Source organism: Oncorhynchus tshawytscha, linkage group LG26 (assembly GCF_018296145.1).
Source record: "Oncorhynchus tshawytscha isolate Ot180627B linkage group LG26, Otsh_v2.0, whole genome shotgun sequence".
NCBI classification, from domain to species: domain Eukaryota; kingdom Metazoa; phylum Chordata; class Actinopteri; order Salmoniformes; family Salmonidae; genus Oncorhynchus; species Oncorhynchus tshawytscha.
The window spans coordinates 13,836,038-13,859,016 of NC_056454.1; the positions used below are offsets into that span (position 1 = coordinate 13,836,038).

Consider the following 22,979-nt stretch of genomic DNA (forward strand, 5'->3'; position numbering starts at 1 on the left):
ATTTGTCTTAACACTGTCTGAACTCTCTTAACCCTGTCAGCAGAACCAAACACGTTGTGCTTTAACCAAGTGTCTGTTTATAGAAATATAGCTTGAAGACATGTTTCCCTCATCTCTCTTGAAAAGGTACAGGATGTGTAGGTCTGGTAATCATCCCAAAATGCTTTGCACAGAGCAGTCCTGGACTTTTCTCGTCTCCCTGGCAGGAGGACTTTTTTTGTCACATAGAACATGTCCCTCGCACATTTTCCCTCGAGCTCCTCTAGAAAGATGTACATCTCTTTTGAAGATTTACATAGTCTTCTTTGCAGTAAATAGTCAACAGAAAGGAAAATGTACAGGAAAATACGTAAAGACATTCCTGTATGTAAAAGACAATGAATAGGCTCACGCTACAGTTTCCCTTGAGACCCGTTTCGATAGTTTTCATATGTAAAATATCTGTCCTCACTGGTAGCTTAATCTAAACGTACACTTACATAATCACCCGTTACCTACAGTATGTACCTGAGGTTCTGATCTACTGTATACTAAAGCTGTCGGGTCGAGATAAACTAACTCATTGTAGCATATACCGGCGGGCAGCATGGACGACATCATGGCACTTCTCCCATGGAAAGATGCTGCCTCTGAAACAGTTCATTATTCCTCCTGTTCACTGTGACTGGGTCTTTCTTTGTCCTGGCACACTTGGCATGTGTTCAGTGATATGTAAAGGCTCTAAGTGTCTGATGGAAGTCACTTCTTATCTCCAGTGAGGGGCTGGGTCCACCTGATGAGCTCTGCTGGTGGGGAACGGTGGACTGGCTCTGAGGCTGCTGCTGCTGCCTCCTCTCCACCGCTCTGCATGACTTACCCCTCTGTTACGGATCAGGGAAGACAAAACTTGAAGCAGAACAAAAAAAAGACCTGCTATGAAAATAACATGAGGCTTAATCAATTCACTGAAAGTTGGCAGAATGTATTTACATTGTCAGTTTATTTCACTCACAGAGATTGACTAGGAATACACCAACACCTCGGCACCTACCTGCCCTTTAAGAGTAGTCGGACTTGTTGATTGGACATTTACTCAAGCCACGAAGAGAGACCTGTATGAAATGAATTCAGGCTGTCTCCATGATCAAGAATCCTCGGAGGGTGTTGTGTTTCTGAAGGATCTCCTTGCGTTTCAGGCTTCCGCGTAGAGTGGTGGCGGAAGGAATGCGGCAGACGTGGTTCTTTAGGGCAGGTGTGGGTTACACGTGTGGTAGACAGCACTGCAGTGATGCATGTCTGCCTCGTCTGGCCTCCGCACATCCCCAGCTTTCAGGGATACCAGAGTCAGCCTGGCGCCGCTGCTCTCCAGCTGGGCAAAAGAGGACAAGGGAGAGGAGCGAGAGGAGCGAGAGGAGCGAGAGGAGCGAGAGCTCTCCGAGCCTCGGGTGTCTCCTGCGATGTCTGCTTTTAGCATTTAAAAATCACCACTGACCCCATTCAAAACCCCTGGACGACACATCACATGGGACTGTTTTCTCTCTGACATTAACTGTCATCATTTCAAATGAGCAGCACTTTCCTAGAATCCAGCGGCTCACGCTGCGAGGGATAATTTAAGACTGTAGAAGGGTAGAGATACCTAAAGCACTACATATAGGACTGAATGTGTGTGGTTTTGGCATATAAAGATGGGTCATGACAGCTGTAGTGGCAGAGTGGACAGTGCGCTATGATGGAATCTGTGATGATGAAACTGCAGTGATCTGATTTATTAGTAGAGTGGCCTCTAGAAGATGGTGGCCTACAGGAAGTATTTACATGTCGATTTTGCAGACTTGACATGGACGGTACGAAGGCCTCACCCTCTAAAAAAAAAGGGGGCGGGGTGTCTAAAATAAAACCAGCTTGTCACAGTCTGCTCCTTGGACAGAGGTGATCACGTACTGCTGGAGCGGGACTCCAACACCAAAAGGGATTGGACTTGTGGTGAGGAAAGGCATCCTACGGGCCAGGGGTTTTAGTGGCCTTCCAGTGGGATTCTATCGTCTTGAGTTATATTTTTCTATTCTTCACCGACTTGGTAAGTGGCATCTTGGAGCAACTATGCCTGTGTTGTTTGGGTGGTCTTTAACCTCGACATAATGTTGTTGTTCGTAAGCCATTCAAAGGGGATTCATTGATTCATAAATGCCTCTGTTTGCTACTCTTGTACATCATAGGCGTTTTGACTCTTAATAAATGTAGCATTCATTTGATTTCAGTCAATAATATGCCGTCAGGAAGTTAAACAGTGGAATCAATATGGAGAAATAACAACGTGCTTTGCAGACCTGAGTTCTCTTTTCCCATGTGTCAGTATTTGATTATGTTTTTTTAATGCATGGAAATAATTAGTAGTTAGAAGGAGCACTGAGGGAGGAGGTTTTGTTCTTGTGCCCCACTGAAAGCATTATTATTGTCCTCACAAAGCAGACATTGTTATGGCGGTCCTTGCTCGGAACTAATAGGCCAATCAGAAGTATTGTCATTTTACATTTTGGATTCAGACCGTAAGCTAACCTTGAGTAATGTAAACTGCATTTTTCCCTGGAAAATACTGGATTTGCCTCTGTAGCCTCATTGACTAGGTAGACGGACTGTCATTCCTTGTTTTGTAATCACTGATAGCAGTAGATCTGTCATAGACCACAGCTTAGTTCAATATAGCTTTTGAGTTCTGCATATCAAAAGCGAGGCCCCTGTCTGTCTGATAACTGTTCCTCAGAAGGTAATTGCTGCCATAGACGACTGAAAGTGTCGAATGGCCAAAATAATTCAACTCACTTGATGAAATGTATGTACGGACATTATGGTATGACCTCGGATACCACTATCGGTGCACTAAAGATTTGTTATATTAAGCCTAAAGGCAGGACACTGTCCGGATTCTGGAACTGGGTCTTCCAATCTTTAAAAATCTTGTCCTCACTGTTTGTCTCCAGCTCTTACTAAGAAATACGACTCTGCAGGCCAGCAACGTTTAAAATAGTGTTGATTTATTTGTGCAGGTAGTTGGTGCCTACATTACTTCACTTTCCTGTTATGTGAGCTCTCAACTGAACATAAAATGTCACGAGATATCCCAAGATTGTTGACACATTTCTTGGTCTCAAAGTTTCACACAGCCATAATAAACATAGCTGGTCTATGGTTGCAAAAGGCAATGGTAGACATTGAACTTTCTCTTACAGTATAAGAAACCATTTTCTTGTGGCGTCAAGTATGTTGAAGCTACCAGGATTTATGGTTTCGGATGAGGAAACCTATCTTATTTTGGGACATATCTATGCTTGTCTCCCACCCCTCTTTACAGGGTCATAGGTTTATACTAGCGTGCCAATCATGAATAAAAATAGACTAAAATAGATGGTCAGAGACTGTTTTTGCTTGTCCACACAATCCTATGATGCTGTACTGATCAACAGCATCAGACACCAGCAGGACTATCTATGCCTATCAGCATGTTTTAATTTTCCTCTTAATTGATCAAGTGTTTATAGACTCCAATAAGGTTAGTGCACAAATAGGTTACTAGTCACGGTTCATTTAAGGGTATACTTATTTATTTGCGGCTGAAAAGCAGCAGGCCTATCCTTCAGATTTAAAAAAAAAACACACAAAAAAACTGATTTGACATGTTCCTGTTGACAGAGAACTTCACAGCATTTAAAGCTATGAATAGTGTTTGATATAGGGATTCAATGTGTGCTTTGCTGTCATAAATCATATTACGTAAGTGCAATATCATCTCCAGCCTGACTCTTTTTTTTGCTGACGGTGTTCTGCAGTTTTCATTCAGTTTGATAAAGTAGCATTTGCGGCTGTTCAGAGACCCGACCCGTCTTATGCATGTTGAATCTGTTTTTAATTGGATTAATGCTGATTAGGGTTCACACCGCATACCAATTCAAAAACCTGAAATGGTTGTGAATGAGAACTTAATGAGTGCCCCCTGCGGGATTCCGAAGCAATGCTTTACGGCAGGGTTTCCTAAACTCGGTCCTGGGGATCCTTTTGGTTTTTGCCCTTGCACTACACAGCTGATTCAAATAATCAACTAATCATCAAGCTTTGCAATTTGAATCAGCTGTGTAGAGCAAGGGCAAAAAACAAAACCTGCAACCAGGTTTACGGTGCTTTGATAATGTATGTTCTACAAACCCCAAATAATATTTAGTGCTTCTGTAGTGCAACGTGAAACTGTACGTCCACGCTTCCCTAAAACCAGAACACCAGAGCTGAGGAACAGCCATCCCATGAGGTGTCCATGCTGGCTTAGTGCACATTAGCCTTGGTGCTATGTGTGGAGTGTTAACAGTCAGAGGTGTCAGAGAGTCATTACCCTAACCATGTTTTACACACAGACCAACATACATCTGTATTCTCCCAGTCTTTAATTTACCATCCACTGGAATGGCTGTAATTGATTTGAATGATTCTCCTGTGTTGGAGAGGGACTGTCTTATTCACTAGAGCACCTGCATTCTCATGGAAAATATAATTGTGAATTCCCTTTGTACTGGATGTGTGCTGTCACTGTATAAGAAACTGTTACAATACAGAATGACTCACCCACTATCCATGACATGCTGTTGATTACAGAACACATTAATAGTCTACTACAGGGTTTCTCAAACTCTGTCCTCGGAACCCCAAGGGGTGCACATTTTGTTTTTTTTGCCCTAACACTACACAGCTGATTCAAATAATCAACTAATCATCCAGCTTCAATAATTTGAATCAGCTGTGTAGTGTTAGGGCAAAAAACTCAACTTGAACCCCTTCGGGTCACAAGGACTGAGTTTGGAAAACGCTGGTCTTCTGTCAATGTTAGATTTAAAAGCTCATTTGACAGTCATTCACAGGGATGTTTGTGTACCCTTATTTTATAGTAATGCCTGTACTGTAAACTCCTTGTAAGCTATATTTAAAACATAGTTGCCTTTTTGTCCGACGTTTCGACAGACAAGCTGTCTTCATCAGGGTATAATGACAAACACTGCGGGGTGACTCATTAATATAGTGTCAAAAGACACACACAGGTGTCTGTAATCATGGCCGGGTGTGGCCTGATGTCATTGGTTAATTCTCATATATTAAAATAGCCTACAAAAAACATAAATGGATAGCGCACGATCATAGATACAATTTCGCTACATAAGCATACAAACATTTACAATAGCAAAATCACAATAATCACAAGAATAGCTTCAGCTCAAAGTCTATGTTGAGACCAAAGGGAGCAAGGGTCTTTAAATTAAAGTTCCAGGCAGCCTCTCGTTTTAACAATAAATTGTTCAGTTCACCCCCTCTCCTAGGGAGGGTGACATGTTTGATGCCAATATAACGTACAGACGAAATCAAGTGGTTTTCTTCCAAAAAGTGGGCCGCAACTGGGAAAGTCGAGTTTTTGCACCTAATGGTGCTACGATGCTCCGAGTTACATATTATTAATTCATGCTTTGTTTTACCCACATCATTTTTACCACAAAGACAAGTTATAAGATAAATAACTGCCTTAGTGGAGCATGTGATAACACCTTTGATTGGGATCTGTTTCCCTGTTTGGGGGTGTTTTGAAGGATCAACATTTTTAAGTGCCATTGCATTGAGTGCAGCCATTACACTTGTAATTTCCATCCAGTAGGGGCGCAAATAGACGTTGTCCAGGGATATCTTGGGGTGGTAAATCAGAGTTTACCAATTGATCTCTGAGGTTTCTGCCCTGTGAGAATACGACCAAGGGAAGGTCCGAAAACGCATTACCGATACTATCGTCGGATCTTAGAATGTGCCAATGTTTGTGAATGATTCCCTTAATTTGTTCAGAGCACTTTGAATAGTGGGTACTTAGAATGCAAGAATGCTTCTTCAATTTTTTTTGGGGGGGGGGGCATCTGAGCACCTAGAGTGTGCGGCTCTCCTTTATTTATTTTTTTAGGGTTCCACTCCGTTAGCCAGCACCTCGCCTAAATAGGTGTGTGTTCCTTTTGCCTCTAGATTACAGTCAAAAGCATGCCATGTGATTGCACTGTTCCAGTTATAAATGTACTCTGTAGCTGCAAAATAGATCTGCTTCTTTTAAATCTGTGTCCCCTATTTAAAATGGTGAGAGAGAGGTCTTGATATTGTAGCCTCGCAAGCCGCCTGACCTGAAGCTTACGTGAATGTTGGCTCTGTGCAGCGGCTTGCGAGACTATTGACAGAGTATTGCACCTCTTTTTTTATAAGCATGTTTATAATTGCCCCCATGGAAACTCAATGCTGGTCAAAGAGAACACTAGCTGTGTATAGTAAACTATCTACTGGTGATATAGGCTAGTCAAACCATAATATTGTGTATAGCAGTGTTTCACAAACTATGGTTAGCGACCCCATGTGGGGTCACCTGATTTTTAAAAAATAAATAAAATCACAAGAGAAACCCCTCTCCCCAAAAGAAATGTTGCGCTTGGTTCAAAGAACTGGGTTATGTCAGTAACCTCCAATATAAGCTAATGTGGTTGTAATAAACAGAACGGTTTCTGTTTCCTGCCTACAGTGGCTCTATCATCTGAACGGTTTAAGATACAAAATAAAGATAAATGAAAAATAAGATTCTCAGGAAAACGTATGCGTCTTCTGTTTCCCTCTACAATGCCGCGCAGGACACATTAGAAGAGAGTGGACAAGACCAGGCTCTAAATCGGACTGGGGGAAAAAATAACATTATCAATGATGAGGTTTATTTTCTACACAGAATATCATACAAAATGATTGCCTGATGATCTTCTGAACTTCCCAATACCTTTCTGATGCATTTCAGTCACTTCAAATCATACTTCTTTCCGATTGAAATACTGTCAAAAGTACTGTCAGACTGATTTGTAACAGACTGTCATAGTACGAATTTAATTATTGTTTTTCACATGGTGGGATGCAATTGTTGTTTGGGGATCAAAATTAAGTTGCAGGCCCAAAAACATTTGGGAACCCCTGGTGTACAACATAGGCTGTGGTGTATAAATGCTATAATTAATGACTGCTGTTCCCTTAGCTGCTGGCAGTGCAGGTGTGACTACCAGGGTAGGACTTCTTGAGGAAGCTGTGAACCCAGAGGAACAGGATTCACTCTGAAGACTCAGATCCCATTGACAGGACCCATTGATACGACCCACTGGTGCCGGGATCCACTGACACCAGGAGCCACTGACACCAGATCCCACTGGCGCCGGGATCCACTGACACCAGGAGCCACTGACACCAGATCCCACTGACACCAGATCCCACTGATCGTACCCATGGCCATGTCCCAGCAGGCAGCTGTCTCCAAGCAGCAGGACAACACCTTCTCCAGCGGGGTATGCAGACACACACATTACACTATGGAAATGGTCATACATTTATCAATGTATTCTTCAATTACCAGTTTTAGCTCATATAGACTTATCGACAAACCTCTTCTAACCTTAGAGGCTTCTGACAATGTCGGTGATAAGATAAAAAAAAGTCAAATTTATTTTCGTTGATTGTCCAAGTGTTTGAATTCTTTGTGTCCATTCTATAATGAGCTAAATGCATATTTTATTATTTGTGTGTGTGTGTGTGTGTGTGTTTCATCATGCCTGTTAACCCTGCCATGTCATGTGTGACTGTACGACCATTCCATTTTTAATGAGGTTGCATAATACGGGATATTTACAGTAGATAATTATGACCATGTTTTACATTAGTCACTATCATGCAAAGAGTCAGAGTGGTGAGATTGTTGTGATAGCCACTGATGGCTTTGTGGTGCTATATTAATGGAAAGTGATGACAGCTGACTAGTAGGAGAGTTCAGTGGCCCTGCAGGCCCAAGGAAGCACGACTCCTCTCATGGGGCTCAGAGTGGAAATGGGAGCAGACAGGCAACACAATGGGGAATCTGTGCCCCCTGCAGGATCCCATTAGTCATATTCTAGACCTCAAAGCTGTCAACTGGACTCTGCAGGGTGGGCAAAACAACTATCTGCCTGGACAACATGCTGTGTTGCACCACCCAAAAAGCAACCAACTAGAAAGATTGCTCTGCCATTGTGTAAACAAAATGCCACATGCTGTCAGGAGGCATACATTGAAGTGTGTGTGTGTGTGTGTGTGTGTGTGTGTGTAAACACACTGCAATCTAAGTAATGGCTGCTCCAGTATTTTCTATTAACTTGCAGAAGTCTGTAATGAAACCCAAGCTCAATAGCCTATTAGGCATCTGTCTGATCCCAGGCCATGTAGAAGTGCAGGCAGCTAATGATGTTCCACTGCTTCATTAGGTCATGGAGGAGTCTGAGGTCTGCTCTGTGCCTGGGGGGCTCGCCAGCGTCAGGGCGCAATTTGAGAACCAGGAAACTGCAACATCGCACAATGTCTCCCAGTTCCACTTCCACCGCAGAGCTGTGCAGGTACTGTAATTAATGCAGGCTAATGCGATGCATGGGGGAACGTGCAGATATAGTATGCTGGTCTAATTCCAGCCTACCATCCAGCCATCCATCCATCCACACCACTGTGTTCCTGCCCTCATAACTTCCCCTGCTGAGTGGAAGTCACTCACTCAGTGAGCAAGCACAAATCTTGGTGAATATTGAATGATTGAAGAGGCTGGGGAGATGCCCTCTACTATATTATCTTTTGCCTAGTCGTGCTCCAAAGGCTCAAGTTACAGATGTTAGATTTCATGCAGATCCCTGTAGACTGTCTGTCAAAACACTTGGATTTCCCACTCTAATTGCTGCTGCTTTGAATGGGACTGTTTCTATAGCTGGGAATCCTAAGCTGAAGTGGCACAAAGGGGCATAAAACAAATGAAGTCGTTTTTTTGTCCCTTTATGCATGGTGACAGCTGCTGTGTGTGATTTAAGGTGAAACATCCATGGAATTGTCCTCCTCGTCTGTCATCCTCCCTTTGTCTGTGATTAGTATAATTTGACTGTAGTAGGCCACATATTGTTTTCAGTGATGCACAGTGTATCTGCTGCTCTTTGAGCATTCGTTAAACTCAGCCACTTTTAGTACTGGGCTGTCAATAAGTGGGAGCCATTCCCTGCTGTGTGTGTGTGTGTGTGTGTGTGTGTGTGTGTGTGCCTGTGTGTGACACCCAATGTCTTCCATCTCACAGGAAGTTCAATTGAACTCTGAGGTGACAATGAGGAGCACTTCCAGAGACGTCATCCCAGCCTCTCAGCAGGCTATTTTCCACCAGGATGAACAGGTACATTTTGACCTTCTGGATTTCTCAGTTTCATCACATGACAGTGAAGCGGTGCTGACTACCCAGATATGTTTGTCTTGGCTATATGTGTTAACAATGGTAAATCTGTGTTTTAAATCAGTTGTTTATTAGAGAACAACTCTACAGACCACAGCCAGCACACTGACAACAAGGAAGACCTAGTAGAGAGTGGATTAACTCTAAAAGGCTTGATTCGTTCTTCAGTTAATCGCCATTACATAACACAGATTCACTTTCCATGTCCCCATACGTTTCAAAATAGGTGAGGATTTTTCTAATAGACGTGCCTTTCTGATTCAGGTCACACATGAGGAAAACAGCTTTACCTCGGTTTATGACAACAACCATAATGATGAAAGAGGTAGGATGTTACTACACTATATGCTCATTATATCTTACACTATGCGCCATCATTAAGATCAAAAGCACTGTTCAAATGATTCTAAATTCAATCATGTGAAGTAGATGGACTAATCTGTAGGATTATGTTGTTCTGCCCTTTTTGAATCTTTAGAGGAGGAAGGTCCTAGACTTACAACCAAGGAATTAAGAGATCACTTTGAGAGAACCATTGAAGAAGCTGCCCCAAGCAAGCCAATGAAGGTAATTCGACATGGTTAATTAACATGCTTGGTCTTAAACACATTTTATTTCAACAGACAAAAATTGTATAATTTTGGGTTAGGTTACTGTACACAAACCCTTCTGCTTTTAGCCCCATTGCTGAAAAAAGTTATTAACTTTATTTGAATGGTAATTAGTAGCAGTGTAGCTAATGTGTAATTACAGCTTGTTAATTAAATAACACTAAGAAGTTTTTTCCCTTGTTTTCAAAATTATAAAAAGGATTTTATCAAACAATGTTTGGGCACCAATCCCTCAGTTAATAACGATGAGATTGAATATTGACAATGTGATAAACAAAGAGTTGGCATACTAAACAAGCTATACATGTCATGTTTGCACGTAAATATTGTTTCTTTAAACATGTTGGGGACCTCTAATGACCCCAATAATTATTTTCTTCCCAAAAAGATTGGCCGAGCTGACATCAATAGGTCGCATTGGGCTTCAAATATATCAGAAAAACCAGTCTCAACAAGGGAGATACAAAATGTATCAAGTGCGATACAGAATTTCTCCTCAAGTGCGATACAGAATTTCTCATCGAGTGAGATACATAATGTCTCAGCAAGTGATATATGGGAAAATGCTGCTACTGAAGTGATAGAGGACACATCTGCTATTGCAGTTGACTACGAGGACACTGACTATTTCCCTCCACCACCTCCAGAAGATTTAGAGTACTTCCCACCTCCACCCCCAGAGTTACTGCAGGTCCCATCAGAAAGTCCAGATATGCCAGTAGAGTGCTACTACTCACCTGAACCCCCGGAATCAGCTTACCCTTCTAAACGTCCACTCAGTAGACAGGAATACTTCAGGCAGAGAAACCAGTATGAGTTGAAACGCCTTTACAAGCATATACATCCTGAGGTGCGTAAAAACTTAGAGATGTATAGTGATGTGGCTGAGTATGAAAACACCCGACAAGAGAGTCAGGAGGAGTTCACGGGGGAGACGAGGTATATATACGAGGATAACGGTAGCAGCCCCAACGACTGCATTAGCCCAGAAGAAGAATACCTGGAATGGGATGAGATCCTCAGAGGGGAGGTGCAGTCAATGCGCTGGATGTTTGAGAACAAACCTCTGGATGCCATCAAAGACGACGCCTCAAATGAGGATGACGACCAAAACATGGAACAGGAGATGATTGTTGGGAGTGATGTAAGAAGCAAAGCATGGATGTTTGAGACCAAGCCCATGGATGCATTGGGATCAGACAACATAGCTTCAACTAAATATAGACACAAGTTCAATACGTTGGACAAAGGAGATGTCCGTGCTGCAGCCTGGTTGTTTGAAAACCAACCCATGGAGACCCTGAACAAAATGCATGGCGATGAAGAGCTAACAAAAGAGATAGTGTTTACCCAGGAAGATGGCAGCTCTACCATACACATGCTTGAATCTCAGTACATGGAAACGTTAGGTCACACTGAGACCATTGATGACAGTCACCTCCTGAGTCTGAGATCAGTGCTCGAGGAAATAAAGGGAGAAGTGAAGACGATCACAAGCACATTTGAGACTCAGTTCATGTGCGTCCTCATGGGACAGTCAGGCCAGATGTTGGAGATAACATCTATACGCAAAGTGGAGACTGAGAAGGGGGACACTAAAACATCTACCTGGCTTTTTGATACCCAAGCCCTGGACATGGCTAATAAACCCGCTGCCCCAGTGAAACTTGTGTGTAGCCTGTCCATGGAAGACAACTATAAAGGAGATGTTCACCGGAGTAGATGGTTGTTTGAAACAAAGACCTTAGACTCCGTTAATGAAGATGAATGGGAGAGCTCAACGCTGCAAAAGGAAGAGATAATTGGAGCCGATGTGCGAAAACACCGCTTAGCGTTTGAAACTCAGCCAATGGATCCTCTGAAAGATGACGCAAATGCTAGACCCCCGACTATCGGTGGTAATGTTAGGTCTGCGAGACACTTCTTTGAAACTAGTCCTGAGGCAGCTTTGACGGACCTCAATGAGGTAGGGAGCCTCAAAATGTTGGTGGCAGCTGAAAAACACAAGGGTGATAATAGACACCAAAAATGGATGTTTGAGAATGAACGACTAGAGGACATAAGAGACGAGAAGAAGGGGATTATTCGCACTGTGAACCTCGAAAATCTCACTGAAGATCAAGCTACAAGCTACAACGCAGATGTCCGTAAGAATTGCATGGTATTTGAGACCCAGCCAATGGATACTTTGAAAGATGATTCGAATGCTAGAGCCCTGTCCAAGGCGGAAATTGTCAGAGGTAATGTCAGATCAGCGAGACATTACTTTGAAACCACTCCAGCGGACAATATAAAAGACCTTGCTGAGGTTGGGAAGCTACAAAAAATGGTGAGACTCGATGAAGAGAAGGGGGATGTGAGACACCAGAAATGGGTTTTCGAAAGTCAACCCCTGGAGCACATTCAAGAGGAAAAGAAGGAAGTTATTCGAACCATTAACCTGGAGGAAATAGATCAAGTGGATGTCTCAAACTACAAGCAAATATTTGAAACCACAGACTTAACCAGATGGGATGAATCTCAAAAGATACTCGTGGAGGGTGTAACATGTGGCTCTGTGAAATCTAACAAACATCTGTTTGAGTCTACACCAATGTACGCCATGCAAGACAGCTCTGGCCATTACCATGAGGTAAAAACAGTGCGTCGGGAAGAGGTTGTCAAGGGAGACGTAACAAGCTGCAAATGGATGTTTGAAACATGCCCCATTGACCAGTTTGATGAAAGCATCACTAATTATCAAGTTATTAAGGGAATATCCAAAGAAGAAGTTGAGTCTGGTGACGTTAAAACTGCCAAGTGGCTGTTTGAAACACAGCCTCTTGATGCAATTAAATACTTCAGCAATATTGAAGACGAGGAAAGTAAAACTAAGGAAAGTGTTGAGATTGTAAAAGGGGATGTTAAAACCGGTAAGTGGTTATTCGAGACTAAACTAATGAATGTCCCATATGAGAAGGAGGAGTTGAAGAGTGAAAATGAGAGTGAGGAGATACGCAAAGGAGATGTAAAAATATGCACATGGTTGTTTGAGACACAGCCACTTGACACTATCCGAGATGAAACAGAAACTGTTCTACAAACATGCACTGTGAATCAAGAAGATGTCCAGGGCAAAGATGTACGAATGGCTCGTTTTTTATTTGAGACAGAGAATCTTGAGAACATCACAGGGGAGGACGAGAGCTCTAAGAGGGTTACAGAGATTGACATTCAGTCAGGAGATGTCAATAGAATGAAGTATATCTTTGAGAATCAGTCCTCTGATATCATGACCTCAACATCTGAGGAGTTCATGCAAAGGCTCAAAACTACACAATCAACTACACAATCAGAGGACATCCAGAAAGGAAATGTGGTGAACTGCAAATGGCTCTTTGAGAACCAATCCATAGATGCCATACGTGATATCCAAAAAGAGACTCTGGACACCCGCACTGTGACTGATGTACAAGGAGGTAATGTGGACAAAGGTCGTTTTATTTTTGAGACATACTCCTTAGACAAAATCCAGGAGGTTTCCTCAGAGATAGATATTACAAAGTTGCAGAAAATAACTTGTGAGGAGGAAGAGAAAGGGGATGTGAGGAACTACACCATGATGTTTGAAACTCAGCCTCTTTATGCCATTCAAGACAAAGAGGGCCATTATCATGAGGTCACCACTGTCACAAGCGAGGAGATATTGAAGGGTGATGTAATTGGGTCCCGGTGGTTGTTTGAAACCAAGCCTCTTGATTCTATCAGTGATACAGATGAGGTCTATATCATCAAATCTGTCACACAGGAGGATGTTCAGAAAGGAGATGTTACTTCAGCCAAGTGGAGATTTGAAACACAGCCACTTGATACGATTGCAGAGGATATAAAAATGTCAGTTAAAACTGTTGAAGATATTCAAGGAGGAGATGTTAGAATGAATAAACAGCGTTTTGAATCTGATGTGCTGTCACAGAAGTCTGTGCGAACAGTTAATGTGAGTGAAATCCAGAAAGGTGATGTTAGGACAGCAAAATGGATGTTCGAAACTCAAACAATGGATAAAATACGTAGCCAGAGCGAAGAGAATTTAATAGAAACGGTCATGAAAGAGGAGGTGTTAAGGGGAGATGTTAGACAATCAGTGTGGCTCTTTGAACAGAATCCCCTTGACCATATAAAGGAGATAGATGAGGAAGATACAGTAGTTATTCAAGAGGAAATCCCCAAAGCCGATGTAAAGACAACAACATGGCTGTTTGAAACAACTCCGTTCCATGACTTTAATGAGAACAGTGTTGAGAAGTCGGAAATCCTGGGTAAAAGTATCAAAGGAACCCTTGAAGAACTTTATAGCCAGAAAATCGTTAACTCAAAAGGAGTACTCATTGAAGCAGATGAAATTGGGGACGTTAGAATGGCAAAATACCAGCTAATGAATAAGGATTCTCCAGAAATCCAAAGAGAGGAAATCATCAGCGGGGATCTGAGCAACATTATGATGAATCTTTTGAACCGCCGGGAAAGATTTGAGAGGGGGGTAGTGGTAGAGTCAGAAGAGAAGGGTAATATCAGTACAACAGTGCATCAACTGTTCAACCAAGAGAGGGGCATCAGTGTGGAAAAGGAGGAAATATTAAGAGGTGACATCCAGGAAGCTGTAAACAATCTTCTCAAGGAGGGAGGATCTGCTAAACGTGGTATACTCCTTCAAGAGGATGAGAAGGGAGATGTGCGAATGACTATATATTCTCTTCTAAATAAAGAAGAGGACATCAGTGTTGAAAAAGAGAATATAGTCAAAGGCAATGTAAGAAATGCACTCCAAAGACTATCCAACCCAGAAAGCCAAGAGCAGATGAGGATAAAGGTGGACGAGAACGAAAAGGGAAACGTGAACTTTTACTCCACCTGCATTGAATCTGGGGCGCTTGACTATCTCAAACAACTCCAGGTAGAGCCAGATGAGACTCTACCTGAAAAGGTAGAGAAAGAGGAAATTATTAGAGGAGATATAAAGGGGACAAAACTCATTCTTGACAGTAATCGAGCACAAATTGAACGTACAGTAGATGAAGAGGACATAGTGTGCGGAGATGTTCACAACTCAGTCAAGGTTTTCATGACTGAACCCACACACTCACTGGATGGCCTACAGAAAGAGGAAATTGTGAGGGGTGATTTGAAAGCCGCTATGAACTCGCTGTCTCAGTTTGTAAATCAGACAGTGGTTGTAGAGAAAGAGGAGGTGGTAAGAGGTAACATACACAAAGCCCGAAGGCACCTTGAGTTGGCTCAAACACGGCCCAAGGAGGTGGAAAAGCCAGAGATTGTCCGCGGCAACATCAAAGGGGCATTGAGGTCCCTAGAGAAATCTGCAACCTCCAAAGTTGAAGTTGTCATCGAAGATTTAGTACCTGGAGACATCAAAGGTACCTTAAAATCCCTGGAGCAGGCAAAGCAAACAGTCAGGGCTATCAAGAAGGAAGAGATTGTAAAGGGTAACATCCATACAGCCAAGCAATGTTTACAAGAGGCTTCTAATGACAGGAGGACATGTCAACAGGAAATGTATGTTCAGGGAAATGTGAGAGGCACTATTGAGCTCTTATTGGAACCACCAGCTTCTCCAAGAATGACACGGAGACCCAGCTTCGAGGGTGATGTGAAAATGTCCATTAAATCACTCTACGAGACACATGAGGTGCAAGAGGCAAGGGAGGAACAAACTCAACCAGAGAAAGAGGAGGTGATAAAGGGTGATGTTAAAGGCACAATCAAATCCTTGCTGGAATCAGCCCAGCGTGCAGCTCCTAAAATCAGAGTGGGAGCTAGAAGGGTCAAAGTTCCTGCGAGCTCTCCATTGCGCTCACAGCAAGGAAGCCCTCTATTACGTTCACAGCAAGGTAGCCATGAATGTTCTGTTGTAAACAAAACTGAGAGTGAGATACTTAAAAATAGGTCTCAAAGCATTGAAGCACAAAGAAACCTACGGGGAAAAAAGATGACTAATTCAGTCAAAACAGAGAGCTCAACACCAGAGAATCAATCCCTCTCAACTCAAAACACAATCAATACATCTGAATCACAGACTACTCAACAATCAACGGAAGTAATACAACACACAACCATCACTCAAAACCATGGTATTAAAACATTGGAGACTAAGTTCTGTAACCTCAATTCAAGTAGAAAGGGTTTGATCAGACTAGATAAAACCAAAGTGAAAACAAATGTTCTTACCCCAACACGGACATTGTCTGAGTCTGAACTTTCTCTCCCTCCCCCACCTCCATGTGATGATCAATCATCCCTAACCCCAGCCTCCTCTATCAATAGGCTGGACTTGGACCTTCCTCCTCCCCCAACTCCTCCTCCCCCACCACCTGTTGAGACTGATAATTTCCCTCCCCCACCAACACAGGATTTCCTTCCACCCCCACCCTCACAGTATGAACTGGACTCTATGTCATCCCAGACACCTCATCAATCACTAGCTAAAGCCACAAAAGTTACTGTCAAAAAGGTGAAAGGTCCTGTATTGCACCAAGTGTCAAAACTTGAGCCAACCAGTCAGATTCAGAAAATTCAACACGCAACCTCAGAGAAATATTCAACCATAGCCAATAAATCTGCGATGGAAATCAGCAAAACTCAAATTGAATCAACATCATTTTCATCAACAAAAGTTTCATCTGAAATCCCAAAACCACCAGAAACACCACGACCATTAAAGAAAGTTTATGTTGCCCCTATAAGATTTACAGATCCACCCTCTCCCCCTCCCTTCCTGAAATCCACTCAATTCAAAACTCCATTAATAAAGGCAGAGAAAAAGTACAGAAAACAGAAAGTGGGTAGTACATCGCCTGCTACACCGAGTCCCATTTTCATGCATGAGCCAGTAACTGCTGCCCTTGAAATGCTCTCCTCTGAGGAGACCAGAATGGAGCAATCAAACAAGAGCATGATGTTTGGTTTCACTCAAGAGAATGCTGAAAAGACTGTGACCAATGTCAAGTCAGACACACTGTCATCTGATTTTTCCAAGCACGCCCAAATCTCAGAAACTCCTTCAAGCATGAATTTGATCTCTGCTGGGAATGGGCAAAATCTCCCTGAATCTGCTGTTATTTCTGCAACTAAACACCATATTGTCTCTAATGAAACATCCAAAGTCTCCTCCATTCAGCACCAGACATCTATTTCCTCCACAAAGCAACAGACAGTTTCTGCAGCTAAACAACAGGTATCGTCAGCATACACAGAGCAGTCACACTTTGCTGTAAGTAGCTCTCAAGTCCAGATCTCGACCAGTGATGCTAAAAAGGTTGAAAATATGAAAAAAGATTTCAGGAAAGATGTCAAAAACCTCAAAACCAACTCTCAAGTCCAGATCTCGACAAGTGACGATAAAAAGGTTGAAAATGTGAATGAAGATGTCAGAAAAGATGTCAAAAACCTCAAAACCAACTCTCAAGTCCAGATCTCGACCAGTGACGATAAAAAGGTTGAAAATGTGAAAAAAGATGTCAAAAACCTCAAAACCACCTCTCAAGTCCAGATCTCGACAAGTGACGATAAAAAGGTTAAAAATGTGAATGAAGATGTCAGAAAAGATGTCAAAAACCTCAAAACCACCCCTCAAGTCCAGATCTCGACCAGTGACGATAAAAAGGTTGAAAATGTGAATGAAGATGTCAGAAAATATGTCAAAAACCTCAAAACTACCCCTCAAGTCCAGATCTCGACAAGTGACGATAAAAAGGTTGAAAATGTGAATGAAGATGTCAGAAAAGATGTTAAAAACCTCAAAACCACCACTCAAGTCCAGATCTCGACAAGTGACGATAAAAAGGTTGAAAATGTGAATGAAGATGTCAGAAAAGATGTCAAAAACCTCAAAACCACCTCTCAAGTCCAGATCTGGACCAGTGACGATAAAAAGGTTGAAAATGTGAAAAAAGATGTCAAAAACCTCAAAACCATCTCTCAAGTCCAGATCTCGACCAGTGACGATAAAAAGGTTGAAACTCTGAATAAAGATGTCAGGAAAGATGTCAAAAACCTCAAAACCACCTCTCAAGTCCAGATCTGGACCAGTGACGATAAAAAGGTTGAAAATGTGAAAAAAGATGTCAAAAACCTCAAAACCATCTCTCAAGTCCAGATCTCGACCAGTGACGATAAAAAGGTTGAAACTCTGAATAAAGATGTCAGGAAAGATGTCAAAAACCTCAAAACCACCTCTCAAGTCCAGATCTGGACCAGTGACGATAAAAAGGTTGAAAATGTGAAAAAAGATGTCAAAAACCTCAAAACCACCTCTCAAGTCCAGATCTCGACCAGTGACGATAAAAAGGTTGAAACTCTGAATAAAGATGTCAGAAAAGATGTCAAAAACCTCAAAACCACGTCTCAAGTCCAGATCTCGACCAGTGATGCTAAAAAGGTTGAAGATACAAAAACAGATGCCAAGAAAGATGTCAGAAATCTAAAAACTAAAGATTCCCATAAATCTGAGGACAAGAAGAACAAGGATAATTCTGCATCCCAAGGACCCGAAAAGGTTTCTGACCAGCCTACCAAAACAGAAAAGGTAACCCAAGAAACAATTGTCAAAGCAGTCAGATCACCCTTGGAAGACAAAAATAAATATGATATTCATGTATCACAAGCACCTGAGAAGGTTCCTAGTCAGTCAATTAAAGTAGAAAAGGTAACCTCAGAAACGAATGTCAAAACAGGCAAAAAGAAGGCCAAAGGGCAAGAAAAGAAAGTAGAAGTAAAAGACATGAAACAGCCAGATGAATCTAAGAAGGAAATAATTTCACAGGTGAAGGATGTCACTAAGGTAAAGGTTTCTAGTGAGCAAACGCATCATGAAACTGAGGACAAAGTCAAGGTCAAGGAGGACAGTCAGAAAGCTCTTGCTGTTAATGACAACCAACCAGCAACTCCAACTCCCACAAGAAAGAAGAAGAAGAAGAAGAAGAGGTCAAAAGCCAAAGATGCGGCTGCCTCTGCAGAATCAACTAAATCTGTTTCTGAAAGTTCCACTCAAAGTCAGGAGATCACTGTAGTGCAGACGCACAAAGCCCATCAAGAGGAGCACATTCAGGTACATAAGGAAGTGATTATCACTGAAAGCAAAGATGAAAGCAAAGTTCATCAACGTATCCAGGAGCAAGGAACAGTGAAAGTCGAAAAACAGGTCAAGGCATCGCAAAAGAAGAAAGAGGTGACCTCAAACCTGCAGATTCAAGACAAACCAAAGGAGGAATACAGAAATATTCCAGTGAAAGTGGAAAGTGGAAAAATGACAAGCCAGTCATCACAAAAGGATCCTGCGAAGCCCTCAACAGGGAGCACTGAGGATTGTTTAGAGGGAACCCACACTACTCTGGAGAAGCATGAGAGTAAACCTACTTCTGAAAAGATCATTGTTGGTGGGGAAACTCAAAAAATACATAAGATAAGTATTGGCTCTTCAAAAGTGGAAAGTAAAAAGACATCACGTGAAAGCAAAAAGCAAGAGTGGAGTGTAAAATCTATTGATCGTAGCGCACCCTCACCCTTACTACGGACGCGCTCACCCTCACCCACCTTTATTACCATTGAATCTACCCAGAGAACGGCCTCACCTCGGAGAATAACCCCATCACCTATCCCAATGCTCAGACCAGTCACTCCCCCAACGCCTCCCCCTCGCAAATTGGAACCTCCTACATCACACATCAATAGGGCCACACCCTCTCCCACCTTTTCTAGAGCAGAGAACTTGGCGTGGATAAAATATACTACAGCCCAGCTTTCTTGTGGAGTGACGCCACCTCCGGTTCCACTTCCTATGCAGGCCACAGAAAATAAATCTGACATTGTGGAATACCCCGCATCATTCTATCGGCAGATCAAAATTGAGGAACAAACTGAGGAAACTTCTGAAATGCTAGCAAAGACAATTGTCACTGCCAAAAAACATCCCAAAAAATTATATGAAGAGGCTCAAAAGGCTGCTGTGAAGGTCACAGGTGGAAGGTCATTCCCTCAAATGGATAAGGAAGACATGGACGCTTCAGAAATGTCAGACTCATCAATGGTGACTACATCAGTGAGAGACAAGAGGGAGTTTTTTGAAGAAGCACAAAAAGCGGCAGAAAATAAGACTTATGTGCGAAGGGATCCCATTGACATACCAGAGCGCTTGGGCCCAGACATGGAGGAGCCCAAAACAACAAACCGAGACAGTAGGGATGAAACACAAAGCACATCTGAGAAGATCGCAGAGAACAGCCCTGAAGTAGTGGGATCTACAGCGTCAACCGAAAAAGAATTGATGGAAGCTTCAGAAATGTCAGAGTCGTCAATAGTGACTACATCAGTGAGAGACAAGAGAGAGTTTTTTGAAGAGGCACAAAAAGCTGAAATAAATAAGACCTATGTACGAAAAGACCCTATTAATGTCCTAGAGCACTTAGGTCCAACCATTATAGAGCCTGAAACAGAAAACCAAGAGAGGAAGGAAGACGTACAAAACACAACTGAGAAAATCACAGAGAAAATCTCTGAAGAAGTGGGATTTATGTGGGATGACCAGTGGGAGTCAGCTGCCATAGAGGCTATGGAAACTTCTGAATTGTCAGACTCATCAGCAGTGACATCAGTGAGAGACAAGAGAGAGTTTTTTGAAGAGACTCATAAAGCTAAAGTAAATAAGACTTATGTGCGAAAGGATCCCATTGACATACCAGAGCGCTTGGGCCCAGACATGGAGGAGCCCAAAACAACAAACCGAGACAGTAGGGATGAAACACAAAGCACATCTGAGAAGATCGCAGAGAACAGCACTGAAGTAGTGGGATCTACAGCGTCAACCGAAAAAGAATTGATGGAAGCTTCAGAAATGTCAGAGTCGTCAATAGTGACTACATCAGTGAGAGACAAGAGAGAGTTTTTTGAAGAGACTCATAAAGCTAAAGTAAATAAGACCTATGTGCGAAGGGATCCCATTGACATACCAGAGCGCTTGGGCCCAGACATGGAGATGCTCGAAACAAAAAACCAAGAGATGGAGAACCTTCCAAAGGTGGACTTGTCTGGATTAGTCAACAAATTTGAAACACCAGAAGAGAAAGTTTATGTCAGAAAGCCTATCACAATGAGAGAAAGACGTGGGAGTGAGACAGAATACACAAAGTCTGACATAGAAGATACAGAAACTCAAGAGGAGGAAATGCTTACTTTGGACATCAAGGCTATTAAAAATGTTTTTGAAATGAGTGAGCAAAGTCCATCTTTCAAAGACGAGAAAAATCAACCGGATGAGCTGGATTCAAACCTGAGTGAAAACACAACAGAGAGTTCAAAGAAGGAGAACACCCAGGAGACACAGAGGGGCTCCGGGCAGATTTCGCCCCTGCCTTCCCAGAAAGAAGTGCAACAAATGTCAGCAGACCCAACAGACTCTGAAACCAAGTTAGTCACAGAGCATTTTGTGAACTTAGATGAATTAGGCAACAAGACGATTGGATCACTGAGCAGCACAATGGTTTCCCAGCACTCAAAGAACGTAACAACCGACCATCCCCCCTTCTCGTATGCTGACGTGGTAAAAAAAAAAGTTTCTCAGGTGACGCCATCTGAAACCCCAGATGAGGCTTCCACTGAAGAGTTGCTGAGGAATTTCCACGAAACATGGACGGAGAGTGAGAGTTTTTTCAAGAGTCTCGGCTACAGTGTCTCAGAGGAGAGAACATCACATGTTGTGTCACATCAAACGAAGACTATTGTTACTGGTAAAGAGTTGTGCTGCCTGCATGACAGAACTTAAACTAACTGTTAATAATGGCATGTAAAAATGCACCCTCTGATATTCAATGAGACCAAACATATTTACATGTGCCTGCATGGAGAGAGATTATTGTGAATGAAAAAAGAACAAATTCGTCTATGAATAAAACATGGAAAAAGAACAAGACTTAAGCATGTTATGATGACATGTCGGAATAGCATCTCACACATATACAATATATTGTAACGATCCAATTTAAATACAACCCTTCTTATTGTTGACCTTCAACACCAACACAAAGTACAAGATTGGGTCAACACTGTTTGTTCTGCCCTTGAATTGCGTTCCAATGCAAAACTAGACAGATAGCTAACAACTAAATCTTCAATAAAACTCCCAAGACGGGACTTTTCTTGAATTAACATATTGTTAGCTATCTGTTTAGTTTGGCATGGGAATGCAATTCATGGGCAGAATAGTGAGAAGAAAAAAAATTCCAGGCCTGAAGCGTGACAAGAAATTAACTGCACTGAAAGAACTGCACTGAAAGACCTGCACCGTAGCGTTGTTTTTAGCTGCTTTTATGCTTGCAGAGCGAATCCTCTACTTCCTGTTTCCGTAGTCTTTCTTTCTAAGCTCCACTAGGGGGCGATAAACACCATGGAACACAATGAAAATCCATCTTAACCAATGTAATAAAATAATATGTTACCTTCTAACAGGATGGCAGCACACTGTTTGTTATCAGTAAATAATGTATTTTTTGATTGTGCCTATAATGTGATTGTGCCTGTTTGATGATTTACTATACTATGCATGGTCATGTAATTACGCCTTGATAACATTTTTTAATAACTGAGTCATTGTATGTTGTGATTAAAAAAAGGCTATAATGGTGTTCACTTTTCTCTGGCAGACTCGAGTTCTCAAGTCGGAGCTTTGCACTGTGTGTCGGAGGAGGGTCTATCCGATGGAGTCTCTAATAGCGGACAGAAAAAAATTCCATAAATCTTGTTTCTGCTGCGAGTACTGCAGAAATAAATTAAGGTAAAGTACATATCAACCAAACCAAGTGGAGTTCAAAGGACTGTGAGTGGATTTTTGCTGTGAACTGATAAGCTGTGCTTGAATGGTTGTGGTCCCAACAGTTTGTTGCTGCACATAAGACACCAATTCTATTGTGTTATGTTTGCAAATTAAGCAGTAAAAAGTTTGACATGTTTGTGGAATGTTGGAATTAATTGTAGCCCTTCTTCACACTTCACTGTTTTGAAAAATAATTAGTTCTGTCTCCTCC

General features: G+C 42.2%; 1 protein-coding gene across 1 annotated transcript; it reads left to right on the forward strand.

The window, feature by feature from the left end:
• The first annotated feature begins 1,918 nt into the window (after window positions 1–1,918).
• On the forward strand, window positions 1,919–22,733 carry LOC112225204 (xin actin binding repeat containing 2b). The gene is made up of 7 exons (XM_024388932.2): window positions 1,919–2,059; window positions 7,055–7,358; window positions 8,307–8,435; window positions 9,152–9,244; window positions 9,566–9,626; window positions 9,780–9,868; window positions 22,599–22,733. Exons 2-7 carry the CDS (start codon window positions 7,299–7,301, stop codon window positions 22,731–22,733), a joined length of 567 nt encoding a protein of 188 aa, XP_024244700.2. The 5' UTR covers window positions 1,919–2,059; window positions 7,055–7,298.
• The last annotated feature ends 246 nt before the right edge of the window (window positions 22,734–22,979 follow it).

Bases quoted from the DNA above. Each gene is read 5' to 3' on its own strand.
- LOC112225204 (XM_024388932.2), top strand. From the start codon at position 7,299: ATGGCCATGTCCCAGCAGGCAGCTGTCTCCAAGCAGCAGGACAACACC. The intron at 7,359-8,306 runs GTATGCAGACAC...CTGCTTCATTAG, and splicing joins ACAACACCTTCTCCAGCGGG to GTCATGGAGGAGTCTGAGGT. The intron at 9,245-9,565 runs GTACATTTTGAC...TTTCTGATTCAG, and splicing joins TTTTCCACCAGGATGAACAG to GTCACACATGAGGAAAACAG.